General features: G+C 43.7%; 3 protein-coding genes across 3 annotated transcripts; all 3 read right to left on the bottom strand.

Moving 5' to 3' along the window:
- Positions 1–228: 228 nt before the first annotated feature.
- LOC113235941 lies at positions 229–14,620 on the bottom strand. The gene is made up of 2 exons (XM_026471863.1): positions 13,898–14,620; positions 229–279 (listed from the first exon to the last, which is right to left on the bottom strand). Exons 1-2 carry the CDS (start codon positions 14,618–14,620, stop codon positions 229–231), a joined length of 774 nt encoding a protein of 257 aa, XP_026327648.1.
- A 20-nt stretch (positions 14,621–14,640) lies between these two features.
- Positions 14,641–15,456, bottom strand: LOC113235940. Its single transcript, XM_026471862.1, has one exon. The coding sequence runs from the start codon at positions 15,454–15,456 to the stop codon at positions 14,641–14,643; it is 816 nt and encodes a 271-aa protein (XP_026327647.1).
- A 21-nt stretch (positions 15,457–15,477) lies between these two features.
- On the bottom strand, positions 15,478–20,330 carry LOC113235939. The gene is made up of 3 exons (XM_026471861.1): positions 20,156–20,330; positions 16,737–17,308; positions 15,478–16,650 (listed from the first exon to the last, which is right to left on the bottom strand). The coding sequence occupies exons 1-3, from the start codon at positions 20,328–20,330 to the stop codon at positions 15,478–15,480; spliced, it is 1,920 nt and encodes a 639-aa protein (XP_026327646.1).
- Between the last annotated feature and the right edge of the window lie 740 nt (positions 20,331–21,070).

Here is a 21,070-nt window from a genome sequence, read left to right as displayed (position 1 = left end):
CTGCGTGTAGCCAGATTTCAAACATATTACAATGTAGGGTGTTCATGTTTATGAATTAAATTTTTTTAAACAAATACTTGGAAAAGTCAAAAGTCAATAAAATTCACCTAATTGTAATAAAAACTGTAAGTCAAAAAGCTTTTGCACATGTAAGGCAACTAATGGCAAAATTTTGAATTAAAATTGTAAACCGACGCGTTGATCAGCAGCGTAGGACAACACGACGGACTATTCCAGTGCGATATCTTTTTCCGCCACTTTAAGGATATTACATTCTACCTGAAATCGAATTAGTCGCTTTACGGTTAGGCTTATTGTAATACATATAGCATATTTTATAGTTCAATTGCGATTTAAGGAAAATAATTTTAAACATATTACTTAACATATTAATATCTATAATACAAAAATAATTAATATAAAATTTATAAAGACGAAAAAAATTGAAAACTTGTATAATTTGTATAAAAAAAAATTTCGTGATAACGTAATTAGGCAAGTATGTAACACGGACTTAAAGTGACTGTCACGTAATTGGCCAAGATAACAGTATTCTGATAATTAAGTATTAATTTCAAGAAATATTCGTTGAAAATAATATTTATATCTTCAACAATGACTTAAAAACTTTCGTTCGGTTTCTTTTTCAACTATCAGTTTGTTTTATTACAGTATTATGTCTGTCCCAAACAAACATGAATATGACCGAATTAGGATATCAACCCTTTGTGTGTAAAGCCGATCAAAAATAATATTAAACACGATTAAACATATGAGCGATGTGAAAGAAGTGAACACGAGAGACGTGTGGATATTAACTTGTTGAATGCAACGGACAAGGTTTGTATCTAGTAAAGAATGCTCACGACACGATATTTACTTTCTATAAAACTACAATGGCCTAAACCCTCATTAAATGAGGTGATGATGATGACTTGTCAATTGCGGTATCGGCATTTTGTACAGGATGTGATATTTCAGTTGAGCGCAGGTGGCACTTAGTTTGCCATCCTTAGAGGTGGAATATTTTTTCAAATTTAAATGGAACCACTAGTAAGGTACCCTCTTTTCAACAAAAAAGAATCATCAAAATCGGTAACATACATATAAAAAAGAGAAAAAAAAGATACGGTCGAATTGAGAATCTCCTCCTTTTTTCAAATCGGTTAGAACATTATTATGATGAAATTACAGGTACGTGGGTGACGGGCTCAATGACAGTGCCTCTCAGATCTTTAGGCACTGCAACTGTCATGAAACCACAAGTTTATCCATGGACACTACTACTGACATAAAGTTCATTATTCTATGTTTTTGTGACATTAAGCGATGGGACGGACAAGTCGTGCACCTGGTGGTAAGCCACACGCTTATCCATGGATATCGTTGTGTAACGTATGTGTAAAATAGATACGAGCCATGTGTCTTATTTCTTTACCGTCCGTCCGTGAGTGATACGTGTTACGTAGTAATATTACCTAAAATGTGTAGTTTTATTAATATTGGTATTCTTGCTTATTTGAAGATGTTGGCATAGATGTTGTTATATTTTACAAATTTACACGTACGTAGGATGGAAGAGTAAAGTGTAAATAAAGCAACATCGTTAATAAATTGGCAGAGCGTGGCCACCGGAGCTGACGGGCCGTGTAACAACCCTCGTTGCGAGCGTCGGGTGGTGGGCGCACCTTGTTAGCTTGTGAATAACCGCTCAACTACAGCTTCATTCAATTTTATAGCCACTTAAAAGTAGTTAACGTAGAATATTTTACACTACCGTGTAGAGTAAGTGGTTGTGTGCACGTATAGGTAAATGTCTGCTTTTTTTAAATTGCCTCCGTGACCGAACGGTTACCGTGCCGGAATGCCACGCAGAGGTCCCAGGTTCGATTCCTGAGCCGGGAGAAATATTTGTATAGCCTACATTTATTTCTCTAGTGAGTTTGGGTGTAATTTGTGGTTGTCTATGTGTTTGTCCTTGGCACCTGCGACACAGGGTTTCGCTAGTGCTGGTGTGTGTGTGCGTTATGTGCGCGTTTATACATAAAGAAACAAGAGACTACCTACTACAGAGCTTTAAAGCTCTTCTACATTAACTAGACGAAATAGAGACGAAAATAAAATAGACGAAAAAGACACAACCGGCACTCCCTCTTTGTAAGGTTGTACTAATACCTGGGCAAAGACACAAAATTGCTTTAATCAAATTATGTACACCCACTGAATTTTCTGTTTTTCAGAAACCTCATTGTATACAAACACATGCAAAATTACAATATTCATTTCGTTGAAAAAGACAATTAAACATTATGTGGTTTATTTTATTTATAGTTAATATTTAGCGTATATCATTATTTAACCAGCATTGATTGTTTAATGTAATTTTAAAGAAGCTTAGAATTTTACCAAGTAATATTTTAATATGCGTAAAGATTAAGTTTCGTCCATTCCAAAGTGAATGACTGAAGGATGCTCGCGAAATTACAGGCACATAGGACTTATCAACTTATGTCTCAGGGTGACGGGCGTAGTGGCAGTGCCCCTCAGATCTTTGCGATTGCACTGCAACTGTTATGGACAGGCGTATCGCTTACCACCATTATCACGACTTGTTCGTCCTGTCACGCAGTATCATAAAAAACAATAAGTTTAGTTCAGTAACAATTTTTTACGTATCCTCAAAGACTACTAGAATTACTCTGGAAATTAATTCAATAATATATTCAGAAAAGATACGTAACAAAATAATAACACATTAGGGTAAAAGTTACAAGGTACCGTACCGCCTACAGATACAAAGGGCACTTGAAACTAAAACATCCAAAATAAATTATATACTATTTTCCCATTGACTCAGCACCGACTTTATAAAACATAATAGAAATTTCTGAACACATCAGGAGCACTGTGTGTACCGGTGCAGCGATCGTGTATCTGCAACGCTTTCAACGATGTAATTGAATACGAGCTCCTTGGTAAGTAGGTGTCTCCCTTATGTTATATATAAACTATATTCGTGTTGCTAAGGAATAGGATATTTTAAATTAATTTTATAATTACAAATATACGATCCACGGAATAACTTATTTTATGAATATAAATTCCTTATTTACGGTAAATATGTATATTTGGACACATTAAAGAAATTTTGTAAATGCATTTGAAGCACGGGTACGATATCTATTACGCACACAGAAATTTTCATTTCGCAATATTAAGTAAAGGTAGCTTGAAGTAATGACGTCATGTTCTATAATTGTGAAGCCGTGAATATCAATAACCCTTTGATAAACTTTGAATAAAATTGAAAAATAAAAGGCTTATTATTATTACATTATGATAAAAGGTGGGTTTGAAGAATTTTAAGATAACGTCTATAAAATTGTCTTCTGTCTTATTGTTTTCCAGTTATAACTGAAAGTCTGGCATAATTTACAATGATCTCAATTAAAGTAATGTATACAATGTAAATGCTGATGGTAAAATGAAATTGGAGAACTTAACCTACTCAGCCTCGAATAAGAGCATGCAAATATACAATAAGTACATTACGAGATTGAATCAACCAAAATAAGATATATCAGAATATAAAATTTTTGTTGATTTATCCTTGCAAATAAACCAGCTTCGGGTTTGTATGTACAGGGCAGGGGTAATATTTTGTTTTGAAATGGAGGGACATGTCCCTGTGTCATGTATATACCCACACAATACAATAAATACAGTAAAAGTGCTTAGTTTGCGTGACACGTGTGCTAACAGGGGCCTTACCATGAACTCTTATTACAGTTCAGTATAGATTCGTAATGACAAAAAAGCGGGATGGTGATATACTTCATGTAACGCTGTCTTACAACGACTCATTTTAGGTCCTAAACTGAATCGCAATAAGAGTTCATGGTCAGGCCCCAGTACGCGAAGTTCCACATACTTAAGCTCAGATCGCCATTTTCGCGTTGTACATTATGGTTGTCAATTATCTCGCCAAAAAAACCTCGAAAATTGTAGAAAAGTGCCTTATTTTGCTATTTTTTAGTGCAAAAATGATAGTCGCAGTAGTAATATTATCTATGGTGATATTTCGTATCATCGTTAAATCTTATTTTATTTACTTTTAACAAGTTTTCAATTTTCTGTTTACAGTAATAATTTTTTTGTTACAAGAAACTAAAGTTTTTTTTTTGAGAACTAAGTAAACATCTCAAATTTTTCACCGTTCATCATCGTTCCTCGATTGACCCCTAGATGGTAGTACATTGATTGAAATTTCACTACAAAATGAAAACTTGCAATTATAGGTATTGAACTTTCAACGATATAAACAGGGTAAAGTTTAAGTTATATTAACAATTCAGAATTTGTTGTTTCTTTTTGAATTAGAAACTACCACCATTATCAAGATTGCATGGTGTTTTTAATATTATGAATGTGCAAGTTTTGGTGACAGCGATTGTCATAGTAGTCGAAGCACAAAACACTTCCATTGTTTTCTTCCATGTATACACGGAAGAAAAAAACAAAAAGCTTTCCTAAAGTCAAATAATAATAACGCACATAGTCATAGCCTCGCACTAGGGAACCCTATATCGCGGAATTTCGGTTGCCATGGACACACACATAGACAACCTCATATTACACCCAAACTTACGAGAGAAAAAGAATGTAAGCCGTACAAATGTTTCTCCCAGTTCGTGAATCGAACCCGGGACCTCTGCGTGGCAGTCCGGCATGGTATGTTATATAAATGGTAAAATCAAAACATAAACATTAGATCACACTGATTACGGAAAAAACTAAGCTAGTTTGTAGTAACTCTTTGTGGCCGTGCTTTATAAGAAAACCTATCGGTCGCGGGGTCTTGAATCAATATGCAGTGCTCGCATGTCACCTGTCGCCCTCGCAACGAAACCTCATGACAATGAAATTATACTTCCGTCCTTCGTAATTACATTATACGAAACACCGTTCGTTTATATTCCTGATGAAGTTGCCTTATTAATTCTTGTCATTATATTCTAATACGTCTTGATAATTAACTTCGTGATGATATTCTCCAAGGTTAATTTTAATATTACTCAGGTGCAATCGGTTTGCCTTTGTAAGTGGCGTGTCACTTCATATTATATTTTAAAAAATGCTATATAAAATTCAATCACTTCAAAATATTTTTCAATATTTATACTCTAAAATGGCATCTGTCGGTTCAGAATAACTTATTAAGGATCTGTTCAACCGGGTGGCATTACCAAAATTTAAGGTGGGCTAGTTTGATGTTATAACATCAAAACGTTAATCCTAAAATGGTTAATAGTATTATATAACATCCTTTGAATATTGTAAATCCTTTGTACAAAATACATCATTTTCGTCTAAGTTCTAAGTTTCGTAAAGTTTCATACCTACAGAGAGTAGTTTGAATATGTCAGTACTCTACATTTTTTTAACTGTTTATAATTTTAATAGTAATTAAGTTGTTATAATGAAATTATTTTCTTCATATTTAAACTAAATAATTATTACTTATTATTTAATACTAAACGGCAAGGTGCCCAAAACGCTGGCAACGCTCCCTCTTTGTATAGCTATGGTAATAGGTTGGGCAAGGCAGCTGCAGAGGTTGGGTTTCCCAGGCAGTCTGTTCATTTATTTTAATAAAATTTCGTAATGATGATGGGCACCGGGAACGCACGGGCCAAGAGTTTCGATGCCAGTGAGTGAAAATAGGTGGCCGGAGCCGAGGTTCTGGTACTTATTACTCTTTAGTTTTTCCGCCAACTCAGTTGCAGAGCCAGCCCAGAGCAGCCCAGAGCAGAGCAGCTGGGTTTTACTTTGATGAATAGACAGCGTTTATATTACAACGTCACACAAAAAGAAAGAAAAAATGAAAACAAAAGTAGAACAAAAACAAAATAGTAGATTGTACAACAAGTGCATAAAACGCGTCATTTTACCCGAGACGAGTATATGGATACTTAAGTAGAGGGTAAAATGGGTTTTATGAACGAGTTATACACTCTGCTTTTCACTTCGATTGCGAGGAAATTGAAGAGCAATATTACAAATAAACGATTATTTAATTAAAATTGAATGTAAAATTACAACAATTAGACATATTTAATGTGATGGTTTTTCCTGGCATATTCAGTGTAATACTTTGTATTTTATTATGAACTTGAGATGCCTCCAAAGTTACGGAATTTTCTTATTGTTCCACTTTGTAATTAGCACCTTAATTTTATAATATAACACGGATTAAAAAAATATTTTTTTTGCTTCGGTCTTAAACGACAATTTTATTTTATGCATTAGAGCATAAAATCCTATTTTATGCAGCCTACACTCAGCATAAATACGAACTTTAAGAGCATGAGAAGTGAAAAAGATATTAAACAACAAAACAGAAATGCTATTTGAAATACTGCCACGTGGAAGGCTGTGGTGTATGCAAAAAGATCTCATTCAGTTAAAGCCACAGCCGAAAATAGGCCGTGACGCGGGTTTTCAATGGAGGCACATAAATTTTAATATTTTTATCTTTATCTTTCAGCACTTTGCCATGTTATTATCACAAATAAGCACTATTAAAGTTATTGCAGACGACATAAGTATGTATTACACACCAATTTTTTTTCTCAGTATAGAGAATAGAGCAAATAAAAATTATTTTTCGCATGATCTTACGTTACCAGAGAAATTGCCAAGACTGTCATTCAATAAAATTACTATTTTGACTCAGTTCATGTGGTTAAGGACAGCAAGTTTTAACTCACAATAATACCATTATAATAAAATACATGAAAAACAAAGACTTGTTTAAGGTAAATAGAAAAATACTCTGAGAGGCATGCAAATTACTTATGTTTTTCAATTTAATGTTTTGGAAGAGTTTAAGGATTCGTGGAACAGTCTCAAGGGAAACTTTTCCTGTACTTTATTTTGGAAACAAAAGAAAAATGTGGGGTTATATCACAGTAAACCTAAAAATAAATTTCAGTTACAATTTTGTTTTATATATCAGCATAGAAGACAGAAAGTATTTTATCTACACACATATCTCTATAATGTGTTCAAAAACCGCAAATTACGACCAGGGTAAAGTGTTTTGTTAGAACAAATTTCTTATCTGTGAAAATGTTATTATTCCTTCTCATTAACACCGAATTCGACGTTATTATTACATTCGAATTTCAAACATCTCTGAAAATTCAAAACTATTTGATTGGACCTCAATTCTAATATCAGTCGAGATGAAGTTTTATTCGAAAAGAAATGTCAATAGCAAACAATTTTGACAATTTCACACGTTACTTGATATCTTAGACTATGGAAACTAAAGGACATGTTATGTTGACAAATATAAATCAGACGTTATATGTATATGATGCATTTCGACATCGAAAACATAAACATATTATTGTCTTTGTTTAACTATTAAGTGCCGTCTTAAGCCAAAAGAGATAGCATTACATTGGACTGTATCAAACACGAGAATCGAAAATACGTAACGTCATCTTAAATGCCAACCATGTCCATTTCGCAGTACATGAGTTACATGATACCGTTGTCAAAGGGAAGTACATCGAATGTCAAAACAAATGTTTTTCCAAATGTACTATTGAATTATTCGCATGTATTATAATTAAATTGGACAAAAATATGACAGTGAGAATAATTATGTGTTAATAAAAATGCGACGCTGCAGCATTAAGGGATGTGGCTTTAGAAAAACTGCTAATCAATCGAATGTTACATTGCACAGGCACGTGTTATTTTTTTTGTCTATGAATCACACAATAGCCCAAATATTTCATGTAATTAGACTTATTTAAGTAGTTTATTTATAAATCTTGCCAAATTTTGCTTTTGTTACTTTAGATTGCCTGATTGTTTGTATATTTTGATGATTGTTGTTAACGATTATTTTGAGATAGTGTTGATCTTGTAAGCATACATATTATCGATATTCTTTTATTAAAACAATTCACTACGAGGTTTTTATTGTTTTATTATTATTATTTTTATTATTTCAAGTTTTCCTTCAAATGAAAAAAGGAAGAAAGAATGATTGCAAATCATAGGACTGCCGAATATAAACGTTGGATCAAAGACCATCTTCATTTGTTCGCTTCATTTTGAAGAGTCAAATTTTAACAGAACTTTGAATGTAACTAGATTACATGACAATGCTATTCCATTATTAGGTTTATTGGTAAATAATTTTATGATCAATTTAGATTAAACAAGACTCATTTACTAGTTATTCTCAGTTCCTGAAAACAAAATTATCCACTCGTTTCTAATTTTTCCCAATGACAACTCTAACTATTAAAAATGACTAGTTTTAAAGCCTGCATGTTACCAGTAGTAATCTTGAAAATACATTTTAAAAAAGTTTAAAAATGTGTGTTGACATTTATAATAATATACCACTCGAATATAATTATTAAACTTGTGCTTGTTAAGCCATACCTTGGTTACAGTAAACTAAAGAAACAAAAAAAAAAAAACAGTTTCAACGTTCAAGCCATACATGTGCATGTCGATAATGACTTATCGATAGATTATTGTACAACATTAAAGAAATCCGCCATTTGTAACTTTCAAATTTTGGTTATATGCACGTTGATTGTGTAGTTAGGGCAGCTCCTTTCTATTATTTTTTTCCATGTCTAAGCTTGATATCGAACGATATGATAGTTGGTGCCGATTCTAGTTTGTCTATGAATTAAAAATAAAAACTACGGTTGTGTGACATGCGTGATAGAAGTTTTTATTTGCCGCCATATCGCCAGTCGTAACATGCGGTACCTGAACACATCACAGAGAGCTTATAATATTATGTATGTAGATAAAGCAGTGTAGGTATGTAACTGTACATAATTAAACATTAAAATACACGTGAGATTACAACAGCAGTGTAGGTATGTAACTGTACATAATTAAACATTACACGAGTATTACATCAATACTCGTGAGATGTTTTTATGAAACTCGCCTGTCGGCTCGTTTCATAAACCCTCACTCGTGTTTTCATGCCTTTCATTATGTAACAGTCACATTATAATAATAATAATAATAATACTTTATATAGCTCGATTACCACTGACTAACTGACTGAACCAGTGATTTAGATAATTGTTCTCCCAGAAAGAGTCGCGGTAGGTAAAAATGATGTACGGGAGTCGTGATCGGATGGCTCCGGTGAGTACCAGAAAAATCCGAAATCTTCGAAAAGTGGACTGCATCAGGTGGGACCCCGGCAGCGCGACCAAAGTATAACACCTACCGGCAGGGTCGTCAAACTAAATGGCCGCCACCTTGGGCAGTCTCTATCGGAAGTGAAAAAAATTCAAAATTCGCATAAACAAGATGGCCGCCATACAAATTTCAGAGCCCTGTAGCTCGGCAAGTAATGGAGATGGGCGGGGGATCCTCGACCAAATGTCATAGAGAGTGGTGGGGGTCAACTGCCGATGAAAAAAATTTTTCGAAATGGCCGACTCAAAATTGGGGCCTAAAATAAAAATGCTCCGATCCGGCTGAAATTTAGCATCCGGTCGTCAATGGGGGCTCACAATTACAATATGTGGTCGAAATTTCGATTCCGCCATTTTCCAAGATGGCCGCCATACATGTGAATTTTCTGCCCTTTGGCGTCATTTTTCTCCCGGAAGGAGAACAGGTGGGTAAAATGATGTAAGGGAGTAATAGTCGGATGGGATTGGTGAGTTTCAAAAGGTAACGTAATCTTCGAAATTTGCTCCGCATCAGGTAGATCCCCAGCTGTCCGGCCAAAGTATGGGTCTGGGCACAAAGTCTCCAAACAAATGTTTATCCACACCCTTGGCAATTTCTACTGGGAGTGAAAAAAAAATCAAAATTCGAAAAACAAAATGGCCACCATACAAATTTCGAGGGCCCGTATCTCGGAAACTATTGGAGTTAGGTAGATGGTTTTTAAACTAACTAAAACTGTAGAGTGCGACAGGATCCATCTGGTTGTCAAAATTATTTTTTCAAATTGGCCGATTCAAGATGGCAGCCCGACAAAAAGGTGCTCCGATCCAGCTGAAATTTTATATTCTTCCATGTTTTGGAGCCTGTTATACGAATTTGTGATCAAATTCTAGATTCCGCCATTTTACAATATGGTCGCCATACATTTTCCACAGTCCACTATTATATTATTATTATATTATTTTCCACAGTTCCGACGCCTACATCTCGGCGAGTGTTGGAGATAGATGAGAGGGGCTCAAACAAATGTCGTACAGAATAGTACGAGTCAACTGCTGGTAAAAAAAAATTCAAGATAGCGGCCTGAAAATGGCGACCCAAAATAAATGTGCTCTGATCCGATTAAAATTTGACATCCGATCGTGTATGGAGAGTCATAGTATGGATCTGTGACCGAAATTTTAATGCCGCCATTTTCCAAGATGGCTGCCATACAAGTGAATTTTCGGTTGTTTGACCAGCAGTTTTCTTGGATGGATTTGGTGAGTATTAGAAAGTACCAAAACCTTCGAAAAGTGTTCCGCGTCAGGTAGGACCCTAGCTGCCCGGCCAAAGTATACGTCTTGGCCCCGAGGTCTCCAAACAAATGTTGATCCACACCCTGGGCAGTTTTTGCAAGCAGTGAAAAATATTCGAAATTCGAAAAACGAAATGGCCGCCACTCCCAGTCAAAGTCAAACAAAGAGTATTCTTTACTGAAATATGAAGTTCAACTCCCAATTTGTCACCAGATACAAAAAAGGCCCTCGCTTTAGCGGCCCGGCGCAACGCACGCCATCTAGTTATATATATAAAGCTACAAGTTTAGACTCCTTCATACTTCATACTTCCCGATATGGTAGAAAAAAGATATTTATACCGTTGTACGCAGATAGGCTCCAAGGCAAAGAATCAATTATGAAAAGACCTGAATGTGGAAAATGTAAACGAGTGATCAACGGCCTGCAAAAACTATAATACATGGGGGGGATTTTTGTGCACTTTTATCAGATACACCTTGGTCAATTTTTGCAGAAAGTAAAAAATGTTCGAAATTCAAATAAACAAGATGGCCGACATACAAATTTCAAAGCCTCCAATCACGGAAATTATTAGAGATAGGTAGGAGGTGCTTGAAGGAATGTCATAGAGGGTAACACTGGTCAACTGCCTGGGTACAAAAAATTCAAGATGGCGATTTGAAAATGGAGGCCGAAGAAAAACTTGCTTTGATCCGGCTGAAAATTGGCATGCGAGGGTCTTTAGGAGACCTTAATCATAATTTGAGGTAAAAAATTTTCTTTTCGTCATTTTTTAATATGGCTGCTATATAAGTGTTTTTTCGTTAAAAATAGCTGCCGAAAGAGATTTGCTGTGATTCGATTGAAACATGGCATGTGAAGGCCTCTAGAAATTTATAATATATAATAATTTGCTGCCGGATAATAATTTGTGCTCAAAATTTGTTTTTCGCCATTGTCAAATATGGCCGTCATAGAAGCGTTTGTTGGCGGCAAAAAAAAATTGCTCAGATCCCTTTGCAAATTGGCATATGAGTGCTTGATAATAATTTGTGATCAAAATTGGTTTTTCGCCATTTTTCAATATAGCTGCCATAGAAGTGTTTTTGGCGGTAAATGAAAATTTACTCTAATTCGATTGAAAATCGGCACGTGAGTGTTTTGATAACAATCAGCGGTCAAAATTTATTTTCCGCTTTTTTCAATATGTCTGCCATACAAACTTTTTGGCGGCACATGGAAATTTGTTCTATTTCAACTGAAAATCGGCATGTGGGGACGTCTATGGGTGTTTAATAATAATTTGCTGTGGAAATAAGTTTTGTTATTAAGTTTGTAGTGGAAATAATATCTTTATACAACTTATAGCGTTGTTGTATCTCGACCGTCTCTCTGTTAGATTCTTTTTTATTGGAAACTATGCCAAAAAGAGAAGTATTTAAGGAAAAAATACCATTTTTTTTTATTTTTTTTTAACGGGGGGGAAATCTTTATGGATACCCCTGAGCCCAGGGAGACTCAGGGGTTATGTGGGGACTCTCCCTCCAGACTGGAGGGCCTACCCCACTAAAACCCCCCCGGGTTTCCCTCTCGCCGGTTGAGTCGGCGCCGTGGGATCAGTGAACATTCACCACGACGCCGCCCGGCCGCCCTAGCTTACGCCAGGGCTCCCGCGCCAACGGAGGGGCGAGTCGGTTGTCCTCCGACCCGCGCCCCAGACGAGTGAGGCCGTGCAATGCAGGCTCCGGAGTCCCTGTCCAGAGCCCGCTGGTCTCACTAGGGGATCAGGCGAGCAGCGAACTGCCTTCGCCTTCTCCCCGTACGTCTGCGCCGGAGCGGGTGCGCGTCCGCCGCGTCCTCGCGCACCCGCTCCGCGCGGCCTCCTTTTGCGACATAACCTCTGCGCAAAAGGAGGCCACCGCCTCCCAGGACTCCTCGCTATCGAGCATGGCGGCAACCACGCTCGGCAGCGAGAGGTCCTGCCCTACAGTCCCCGTCAGAGTGCGGCGCTGCTCATCCCACCGGCTGCACACCTCTAGGGTGTGCTGCGCTGTGTCATCCGCAGCGCCGCACTCGTGGCACGACGGGGACGGTTCCCTCCTCGCCACCTTGTGCAGGTAGTGACCGAAGCAGCCGTGCCCGGTCAGCACCTGCACAAGGTGGTACGACAGTGGCCCGTGGGACCGGTTTACCCACTCTACGAGGACAGGGCGGATCGCCTCTATGGTACGAGCGCCATAGGGGGGATCCGCCAAGCCCTCTTTCCACCGGTCCCGCATGCGCAGCGCCGCGAGGCGGCGCTCCCGCTCCACCTCTTGGGGAGCGGGTCGCTCGCCTCGGTCCCTCATTCCCCGCCGGTAGGTGCGGACCTCCGCCAGGACCTCGGCTTCGAGGTCCCACGGCGGAGTACCGGCGAGGACGCATGCGGCAGCGCAGGCCACCGTCCTGTACGCCCTGCACATTCGCAGGGCGACCACCCTCTGGGGCCTCCTCAGCAGCGCCTTCGTCGCCGCTGATATGGCCCCACTCCAAATGGGAGCCCCGTATAAGGCCATACTCCGAGTCACCCCGGCGTATAGCCTTCTGCATGGGGCTCCCGGCCTCCCGAGGTTGGGCAGGAGCCTGCCCAACGCCGATGCGGCGCCCACTATTCGGGGAGCAAGTTGCCGGAAATGCTCCCCGAAGTTCCATCGCCGGTCCAGGACAAGTCCCAGATATTTCATCTGGGACTTGACCGGGACCGGTACTCCCGCGATGGAGATGTGGGCGCCTGCCGGCACCGCCCAACCTCTACCCCTCCCGCCGAAGACGGCCACATCCGTCTTCGGCACGGCGACCTCGAGCCCCAGCAGTTGTATTCGGCGGACCACCATGTCCGCCGCTACTGAGGCTCTTCGGGCCGCCTCCTGGAAGGTGGTCCCCCGGACGGCCACCAGCGTGTCATCGGCGTACGCGATGACCGCCGTCCGGGGGAGCAGCGCGCCTCTCAGCACCCAATCGTACCCCAGGTTCCACAGTAGTGGTCCTAATACGGATCCCTGGGGTACTCCGCACCTCATTGGGCGCTCGGCGCGCCTCCCTTCCCTCGTCTGATAGAGCACCACCCTGTCCTCCAGGTAGTGCTCCACCAGACGGCTGAGGTACCTGGGGATATTATGGTACCTCAGCGCCTCCCTGATAACGGCGAAGGGGAGAGTGCCGAAGGCGTTGGCTATGTCTAACGACACAGCCACCACGCCTTCCCCCTCGCCGTTACCCTCCTCCACGATGTGTCGCAGCGACTCCAGGGCGTCCAGGGTGGAGAGTCCAGCCCTGAACCCGTACTGCCGCTGCGACACATCGGGGCCTGTCCCCCTCAGGTGTTCGTTGATCCTGGAGGCCATGATTCGCTCCAGGATCTTCGCCACCTCGTCCAACAGGACGAGGGGCCTGAACCCAGAGGGGGAATCCGCAGGTCGGCCCGGTTTGGGCACCAGGACGAGCCTTCCCTCCTTCCAGCATCTCGTGAACAACCCCGTCCTCAAGCAGTCATCCATGAGATGCTTAAGGCGGGTCCCGAGATGCTTCAGGGCAATGCGAAGGACTCGTCCCGGTACCCCGTCCGGGCCGGGAGCCTTCTTCCGCCCCCGCAGCCGTCCCACCGCCCACTCCAACACCCCCTCGGTGATTTCCGGGGGGGGTTCCTCAGTCTGCCCCCCGTCTGCTCTGGGGGGCACCATGGCCGGTGGGATGAAGGGCTGCGGTTCGGGGAAAAGGCCCTCCACCACCCGGTTGAGGAGATCCAGCTCCAGTGACTCCATGGGAGATGCGCCGTACATTTTGTTGCGCACAACTTTGTACGGCCTCCCCCATGGGTCCGCGTCCAGGGTGGCCAAGAACTCCTCTTTCGCAGAGTCCTTGGCCCGCCCTATTGCGACCTTCAGGGCCTGCCTCGCACCCTGAAGGGCGCTGTGGAGCCTTCTCTCCTCACTTTGAGTGTGGCGCCTGCGGCGGCATCGGCCGTAGGCCCGCCGGGCCGCGGTACTGGCGGTGCGGAGGTCCCCAATCTCCGCGGTCCACCAGTACACACTCTTTTTGCCCGGGGTCCCTCTGACCCTGGGCATGGCCCGCTCGCAGACGGCGGTCAAGTCTTCCCTGAACTTGACCGCCCTCTGCTCCACGTCGACGGTGGCCGGTGGGGGGGGGGGCACCACGCCTGGACCATGGCTGCTTCCTCTGCAAGCTCATAGTCCAGGCGGGTGAGTGCCCATTTGGGAAAGCCCCCCCTGGGGGCCGTGTTGGAGGCCGTCGTGGGCCGCGTAAGGGAGACCCTCATCCGTATGTATTTATGATCGGAGAGGGTCTCCTCGTCCTCCAGGACCTGCCAACCGGATACTCGCGCCGCTAATGAGGGGGTCGCAAACGTGACGTCCACGATTGACCCCCCATTTCGCCGAACGCACGTGTTGGCATGGCCCCGGTTGAGGATGGCTAGCCCTAAGACTGCCGCCCAATTTTCCAACTCTGGCCCCCTGGCATTGGTGACCGGAGAACCCCACGCCGCGCTCTTGGCGTTGAAGTCCCCCAACACCAACACCCGCGTCGGAGCTGCCCTCCTCACCGTCCTCTCTAGGGTCTCCAGGAACGCCTGGAATTGGGCCAGGGAGCGGTTTGGAGAGAAGTACACCCCAATTAGGATGACTTCTCCCCACCTCGCCGCCACGAACCCTAACCCGCGTTCCTTCACCACTAGAGGGGGGGAGTTTCCGTCAGTCGACGCCACTATGGCCACCGTCTCCTCCCGGTCCCCCGCCCAGTTCCCCCGCGGGGGGACAAAGTAGGGCTCCGCCACAGCAGCCACCGCAACCCCCCACTCCGCCATGGCCTGGACCATTAGGTCCTGTGCCCTGGCGCAGTGGTTGAGGTTGCCCTGCAGTATAGTATGGTGGCGTGCTGGCATTAGTGCTCCATACTTTGTCCCTCAGGGGGGGAGCCGGAGGTCCCCGTCGGCTTGCCCTTGGTGGGGGGAGGAGCGCACGATCGCCCCCCCCATTACGTGGTCCGCTGGGCGGCGAGCCGCGGTGCAGACCGAGCACCGTGGGGTCGCCGTGCACCCGGAAGCCGTGTGCCCCGCCTGGCCACACCTGAAACAGAGCCCGCTCCTGTCTTCACTGGACGGGCAGAGGGCTCTGGTGTGGCCAATCCCCATGCACTTGAAGCAGCGCATGGGGCGGGGCTCCATGACGTGGACCCCAGCGGAGGACCAACCCACCAACAGGCGGCCGGCAGCCGTCACCCGTTGGGCTGCCGTCACAGGGCAGCGTACGAGGGCTGACCCCCTCCCGTTGGGGGCCAGTCTGACGGCTCCCACGCTCACGGTGGACTGGGGGCATTGGCCCTTCGCGGCCACCACCGCCCGGATCTTCTCCGGGGTCACCGACTCGTCGAGGCCGGTGACCCTTAAATCGGCGGTTTTGGTTGGCCGCGTCACTACTGCCAGCCCCCCGATCACCTCCTCCAGCTTGGCCGCCAGGGTGTCGACCTTCTCGGCGCTGGTCGCTCCGGGCACCTCGACCATGCGGGCACCCGTCTGGGTATTCCGCACCCGCACGTGCGGGATGCCGAGGCTGCCCAAGTCGACCGCAGCGGTCACCGCCTCAAGGACACCCTTGTAGGTGGCCCCCTTTTCCGCCACCGCTTCAGGCCTCAGGGTGATCACCACCGCCGACGATTTCGGGGTGGCGAGCGCCCTGGGTCTGGGAGCTGTCTTGGGGGCCGCCTTGGCCCGTGCCGCTTGGGGGGTGGCAGCTGCCTTTTTGGCCTTTTTAGGCGTTTTGGTCTTGCGGCCAACTACCTGCGACCAGGGCGTTTCCGTTTGGTCGGTCGTCGTTGGGGCCGTCGCGTCTGAGGCGACGGGGTCAGCGGAGGCCGTCACAGGAGGGGCGGCAGTAGTCTTCCGCGGGAGAACCTTCTTTTTGGCCTTCTTGGGCCGCGGCCCGGCAGGCGCGTTTCGGGCCAGGGAGGGGCCCGGTATCGGCTCGAGGGGAGGCACTCTGGGGGCGGTTGCAGCGGCGGCAGCGATGGCACTGTTACGTCGCCAGGAGCCCCTCTTCTGCCGCCCAAGGGGGGCCTTAGGACCTCCGCGGGGAGGCGCCTTTCGATGTCACTCAGGCGGGCGTCTATCATATTCCTCATTGAGGTAAATATGTCGCGCCTGAGGTCATCGATGGCCTCCCTCACCCCCGCGTGCATTTCCGCGGAGCTGCACGGCGTTGGGGCCATCTGCGTCTTGGCCTCGGCCATGGCGGAGGAGTAGGCCCCCCTCAGGGCCTTCATCTCTGCCTCTAGGGCAGCGAGCTGCCCCTTCATCCGGCGGTTGTCTTCCGACATCCGCCGCGCCGCCTCAGTCGCCGTCTCTCCACGGTGGAGAAAGTCCACGGCTCCCTCCACCTTTCTGACGGCCTCTTCTATGGCTTTGACCACCGTCCCCTTGAGGTTAGAGGACTTGGTGGTCTCCGCTATTACCGCGAGGCCGTCTCGCGCCTCCTTAGCCAGGGCCTCTCTCATGAGGTCCGCTGTGCCCTCGAGTTCAGCCTCCCCGGCCTGGCCAGGAGAGCGCTCCTCTTCGCCCGTCCCCGCGCTCACGTTCAGATTCCCCGCACTTAGTGAGCGTGGGATGGGGAACGTGGGTCTATATGACCCGCCAGGGCCATCCGCGTCAGGCACACGAGGGCGTGGTCCCGTGTTATTGTGACCCACACCGACAGCTCGGCCTCTCCCAGCTGTGTTGATTTTTGGAGCCCTATTGGGCTCTAAAGGAAAAAAAAAAAAAATACCACGAAAACGAGTGATGATAGGAGATGCTTGAAGGAATGTCATAGAGGGTAACACTGGTCGACTGCCTGGGTTAAAAAAATTCAAGATGGCGATTTCAAAATGGAGGCCGAAAAAACTTGCTTCGATCCGGCTGAAAATTGGCATGCGAGGGTCTATAGGAGTCCTTAATCATAACTTGAGGTCAAAAATTTATTTTCGCCATTTTTTTACATGGCTGCCATATAAATGATTTTTTCGTTAAAAATAGCTGCCGAAAGAGATTTGCTCTGATTCGACTGAAAATTGGCATGTGAAGGCCACTAGAAATGCCAATGATAATAATTTGTGCTCAAAATTTGTTTTTCGCCATTGTCAAATATGGCCGTCATAGAAGCGTTCGTTGGAGGCAGAAAAAAAAATTGCTCAGATCCCTTTGAAAATTGGCATATGGAGGTCTCTAGGAGTGCTTGATAATAATTTGTAATCAAAATTGGTTTTTCGCCATTTTTCATTATGGCTGCCATAGAAGTCTTTTTTGGCGTCAGATGAAAATTTGCTCTAATTCGATTGAAAATTGGCATGTGGTGGAGTCTATGGGTGTTTAATAATAATTTGCGGTCAAAGTTTATTTTTCGCCATTTTTTAATATGGCTGCCATACAAACTTTTTGGCGGCAGATGGAAATTTGCTCTAATTCAGCTGAAAATCGGCATGTGGGGATCTCTATGGGTGTTTAATAATAATTTGCAGTCAAAATTTACTTTTTACTTTTTGAGGTGTAGTGGAGGGCGAAGCCCGAAGCGTCCGCGCGCCAACTTACGTAGGTAGTATACGGAGACTCTATTACGGTACAAGATTTCACAATTGTTCAAAATGTAAGGCATACTTCCCGATGGAAATAAGATACTTATGGCGTTGTTGTATCTCGACCGTCTCTCTGTTACATTATTTTTTTTGGAAACTATGCCAAAAAGAGAAGTTTAAGGAACAAATGCCAGTCAATCACTCCAAATTTCTGATTTCAAAGTAGGAATTTCCTGTACTATGAGTACCAGAGTAACGATAATTCTGAGGGCAATACCCAGAATACCCTGACCAGAACCAATTTAAAAATATTCTTTTGGTTCAAATCAGGGATCGAATCTGGAACCTCCTCGTCAAGCGCCCATAGTACTTAATCACTGTGGCAACGAAGAGCATAAGCACACCCCGTAATTTGAAACCGACCACGCGCCGCAGGCCGAGCCCGATCCCGTCGTAAGTGCGGTATAGAGCTCGTAAACTACTATATGTGACATAAATATTAGGTGACTGATGAATGGCAGCCCATTATATGAAAATCATAAAAAGTTAGACAATGAAAAGCCAAAGCTCTTTAGCGTCAGTTAACTATCAAAGGGCGTCAGTTTGATACTGTACACAGAACAACGGTCTCAGGGAGTAAAATGAGTCGCTAAAATATTGGCCATGACCGCTAAAATGGAGCGAGCTTGGTAAGTCGGTGCCTGGTAATATTCACGACATAGCTTTGTAATGTCAACTACTTATACAGGGTGATGCCAGCTGCAGTCTAATTACGACTCTCCATTCACTTTGCATACCGCCTGTCTCTTAAATCTACGAAATTTACGTACTTACCTCTGTTATCAGGTGCTTTCCGCTGGTTTTTTTATTTGTTAACTGGCTGTGATTACCAATGAAAATGAAGCTATTTTTCGGAACTCAATAGCATATATTCTTTTTGTTGTTATTGATACAAAACCAAGACATAAAAACACCAAGAAAAATTCGTTTAATCAGATTGGACCATCGACTTTTTCGCCGAACATTTTTATCATTTAGCAGCATCAGAGCTCCTTGTGAAAGAGTACATCCAGGGAAGTAATGCCACCATACTTATTTCTCCCGCCAAGCTACTGCATAGCTATAGGATATGTGAGCATTACTGTGTTTCGGTTTGGAAAGGTAAGGGTGCTGGTAAAATTACAGACACATGGGACTTGGCAACTTACGTCTCAGGGCGATGGGCGCAGTGGCAGTGGCCCTTAGATATTTGCGATTTAAAGCTCTGGATGGCACTGCAACTGTTATGGACAGGCGTGTGGACAGCTTACCATCACGCACACGACTGTTCGTCCCGTCACTTGTCATAATAAAAAATAAATAAAATAAAATGTAGGTATCACCTGCTGTAACGCATGATTTCTTGATTCATTACAACGTCGTAAACATAACATACGCAACCAAGGAACTTTTATTCGACAAATAAATGTATAAAATAACATATCTGCGAATAATTTATTTTATTTATTTATACATTTATTTCAGGCTACGTGACCCATATAATATATACCTTAAGGACTAACATACACACAATATAAATAAAATAATCAACTAATGTACACGCATTACACTTGTCGGCGACGTGTGGCGCAATCTGGTGTCAGGTAACTAACAGATGACACCCTTCGGCCAAAACTCTTCCTTCATGAAGGCCGACAGATGTTCGGTCGGCACTCTCACCACAAACGAATTAAAATTTATGATGTGGCGGAACTCCAACCGCTCGACTCTGAAGGTGTATTTGGTTTTTAGCCTGATGTACTCCACTATCTCCTCAGACTTCGTGGAGTGATGTAGTCGCGACAGGTACAGCAGTTGCTGAACGGAGCAAAAAGTTCGATCCTGTCGGTGCTGTGCCACACAGGTTACGGCTGGTGGGCTTCCTCTTCCTCGTCATCACCTTTGTGAAGCCGTCCTCGTCGCATTGATTCGTCTGCCTCTGCGGTTTTGCTACTTCTGAGACAGGCACACGGGGATTAATTGTACTCTTAGCCGATTGCCGCCTCTCGAGTTTTGATGTAGCGGGTCGGCTGGTAAAAGCGGCAACAGCGGCGTAAGCACGTGCAGGGGCTCACATGCACACGCGTGATATTTCCGCCGGGGCGGAGGCGCGGACAGCAGGGCGCGGCGCATCGTGCGCGACGGCAGCAGCGATCGGTGACATTGACGATGCATTTTGTACCCCACGACGCGTGTTTACTTACGAATAACATTACGCACGATATATAAAACAAACTTAACCGTACGTGACTATCGGGCGAACGTGCCCCTGAGTAGGGTTGCCAAACATATACAACTGGATTCTTGCATCAAACTGGTAAAGTTCGCGTATGGCACATGATCACACTTTTAGTAAAAAAATAATAATAAACAAGTGTCATGTGTCAACCGTCCGAGTCATTGAGTTAATAGTATTGTTTATAGCGCAAACGCAACAGCTGCAGTAGGTTTCTTGTATATTACCGCGGGTGTAGTCAGTTTCTTGTTTAAAAAAAACAAAGCTGAAAGGATTTGATTATGTTTTTAAGCAATATTTCACCCGGGTGCATTATTTATGGAAATTGGTAGAATAAAATTTAAATTTAAAATTCTCCTACTTTTGTGTACGTGCGTTTTGTAAGTTTAGGTTATATTTAGGTAAGTGTCGAGCATTAACTGTAATAATAAAAACAATAATTTTAATATACTCGTGTTTGAATAATGTACGAGTATATTATTCAAACACGAGTAAGCACAAGTACATGTTCGTACATGTACGACAATTCTCCTACATGGATTGGAATTCCCCTACCGCGAAGAAAAGAGGCTGATTAGCACTAAAGTAAATAACTGCACGCTAATTTGGCATTAGTACGAGGGTAACAATTTAGTAAGACCGCACTTACCATGCTTTAAAAAGTTCTAGTATATGTATA

The sequence above is a fragment of the Hyposmocoma kahamanoa genome, unplaced genomic scaffold (assembly GCF_003589595.1).
Source record: "Hyposmocoma kahamanoa isolate Upper Pololo Valley unplaced genomic scaffold, ASM358959v1 88, whole genome shotgun sequence".
Classification (NCBI taxonomy): Eukaryota; Metazoa; Arthropoda; class Insecta; order Lepidoptera; family Cosmopterigidae; genus Hyposmocoma; species Hyposmocoma kahamanoa.
The sequence above is the reverse complement of the archived record's forward strand: the minus strand, read 5'-3'. Positions and strand labels throughout refer to the sequence as shown.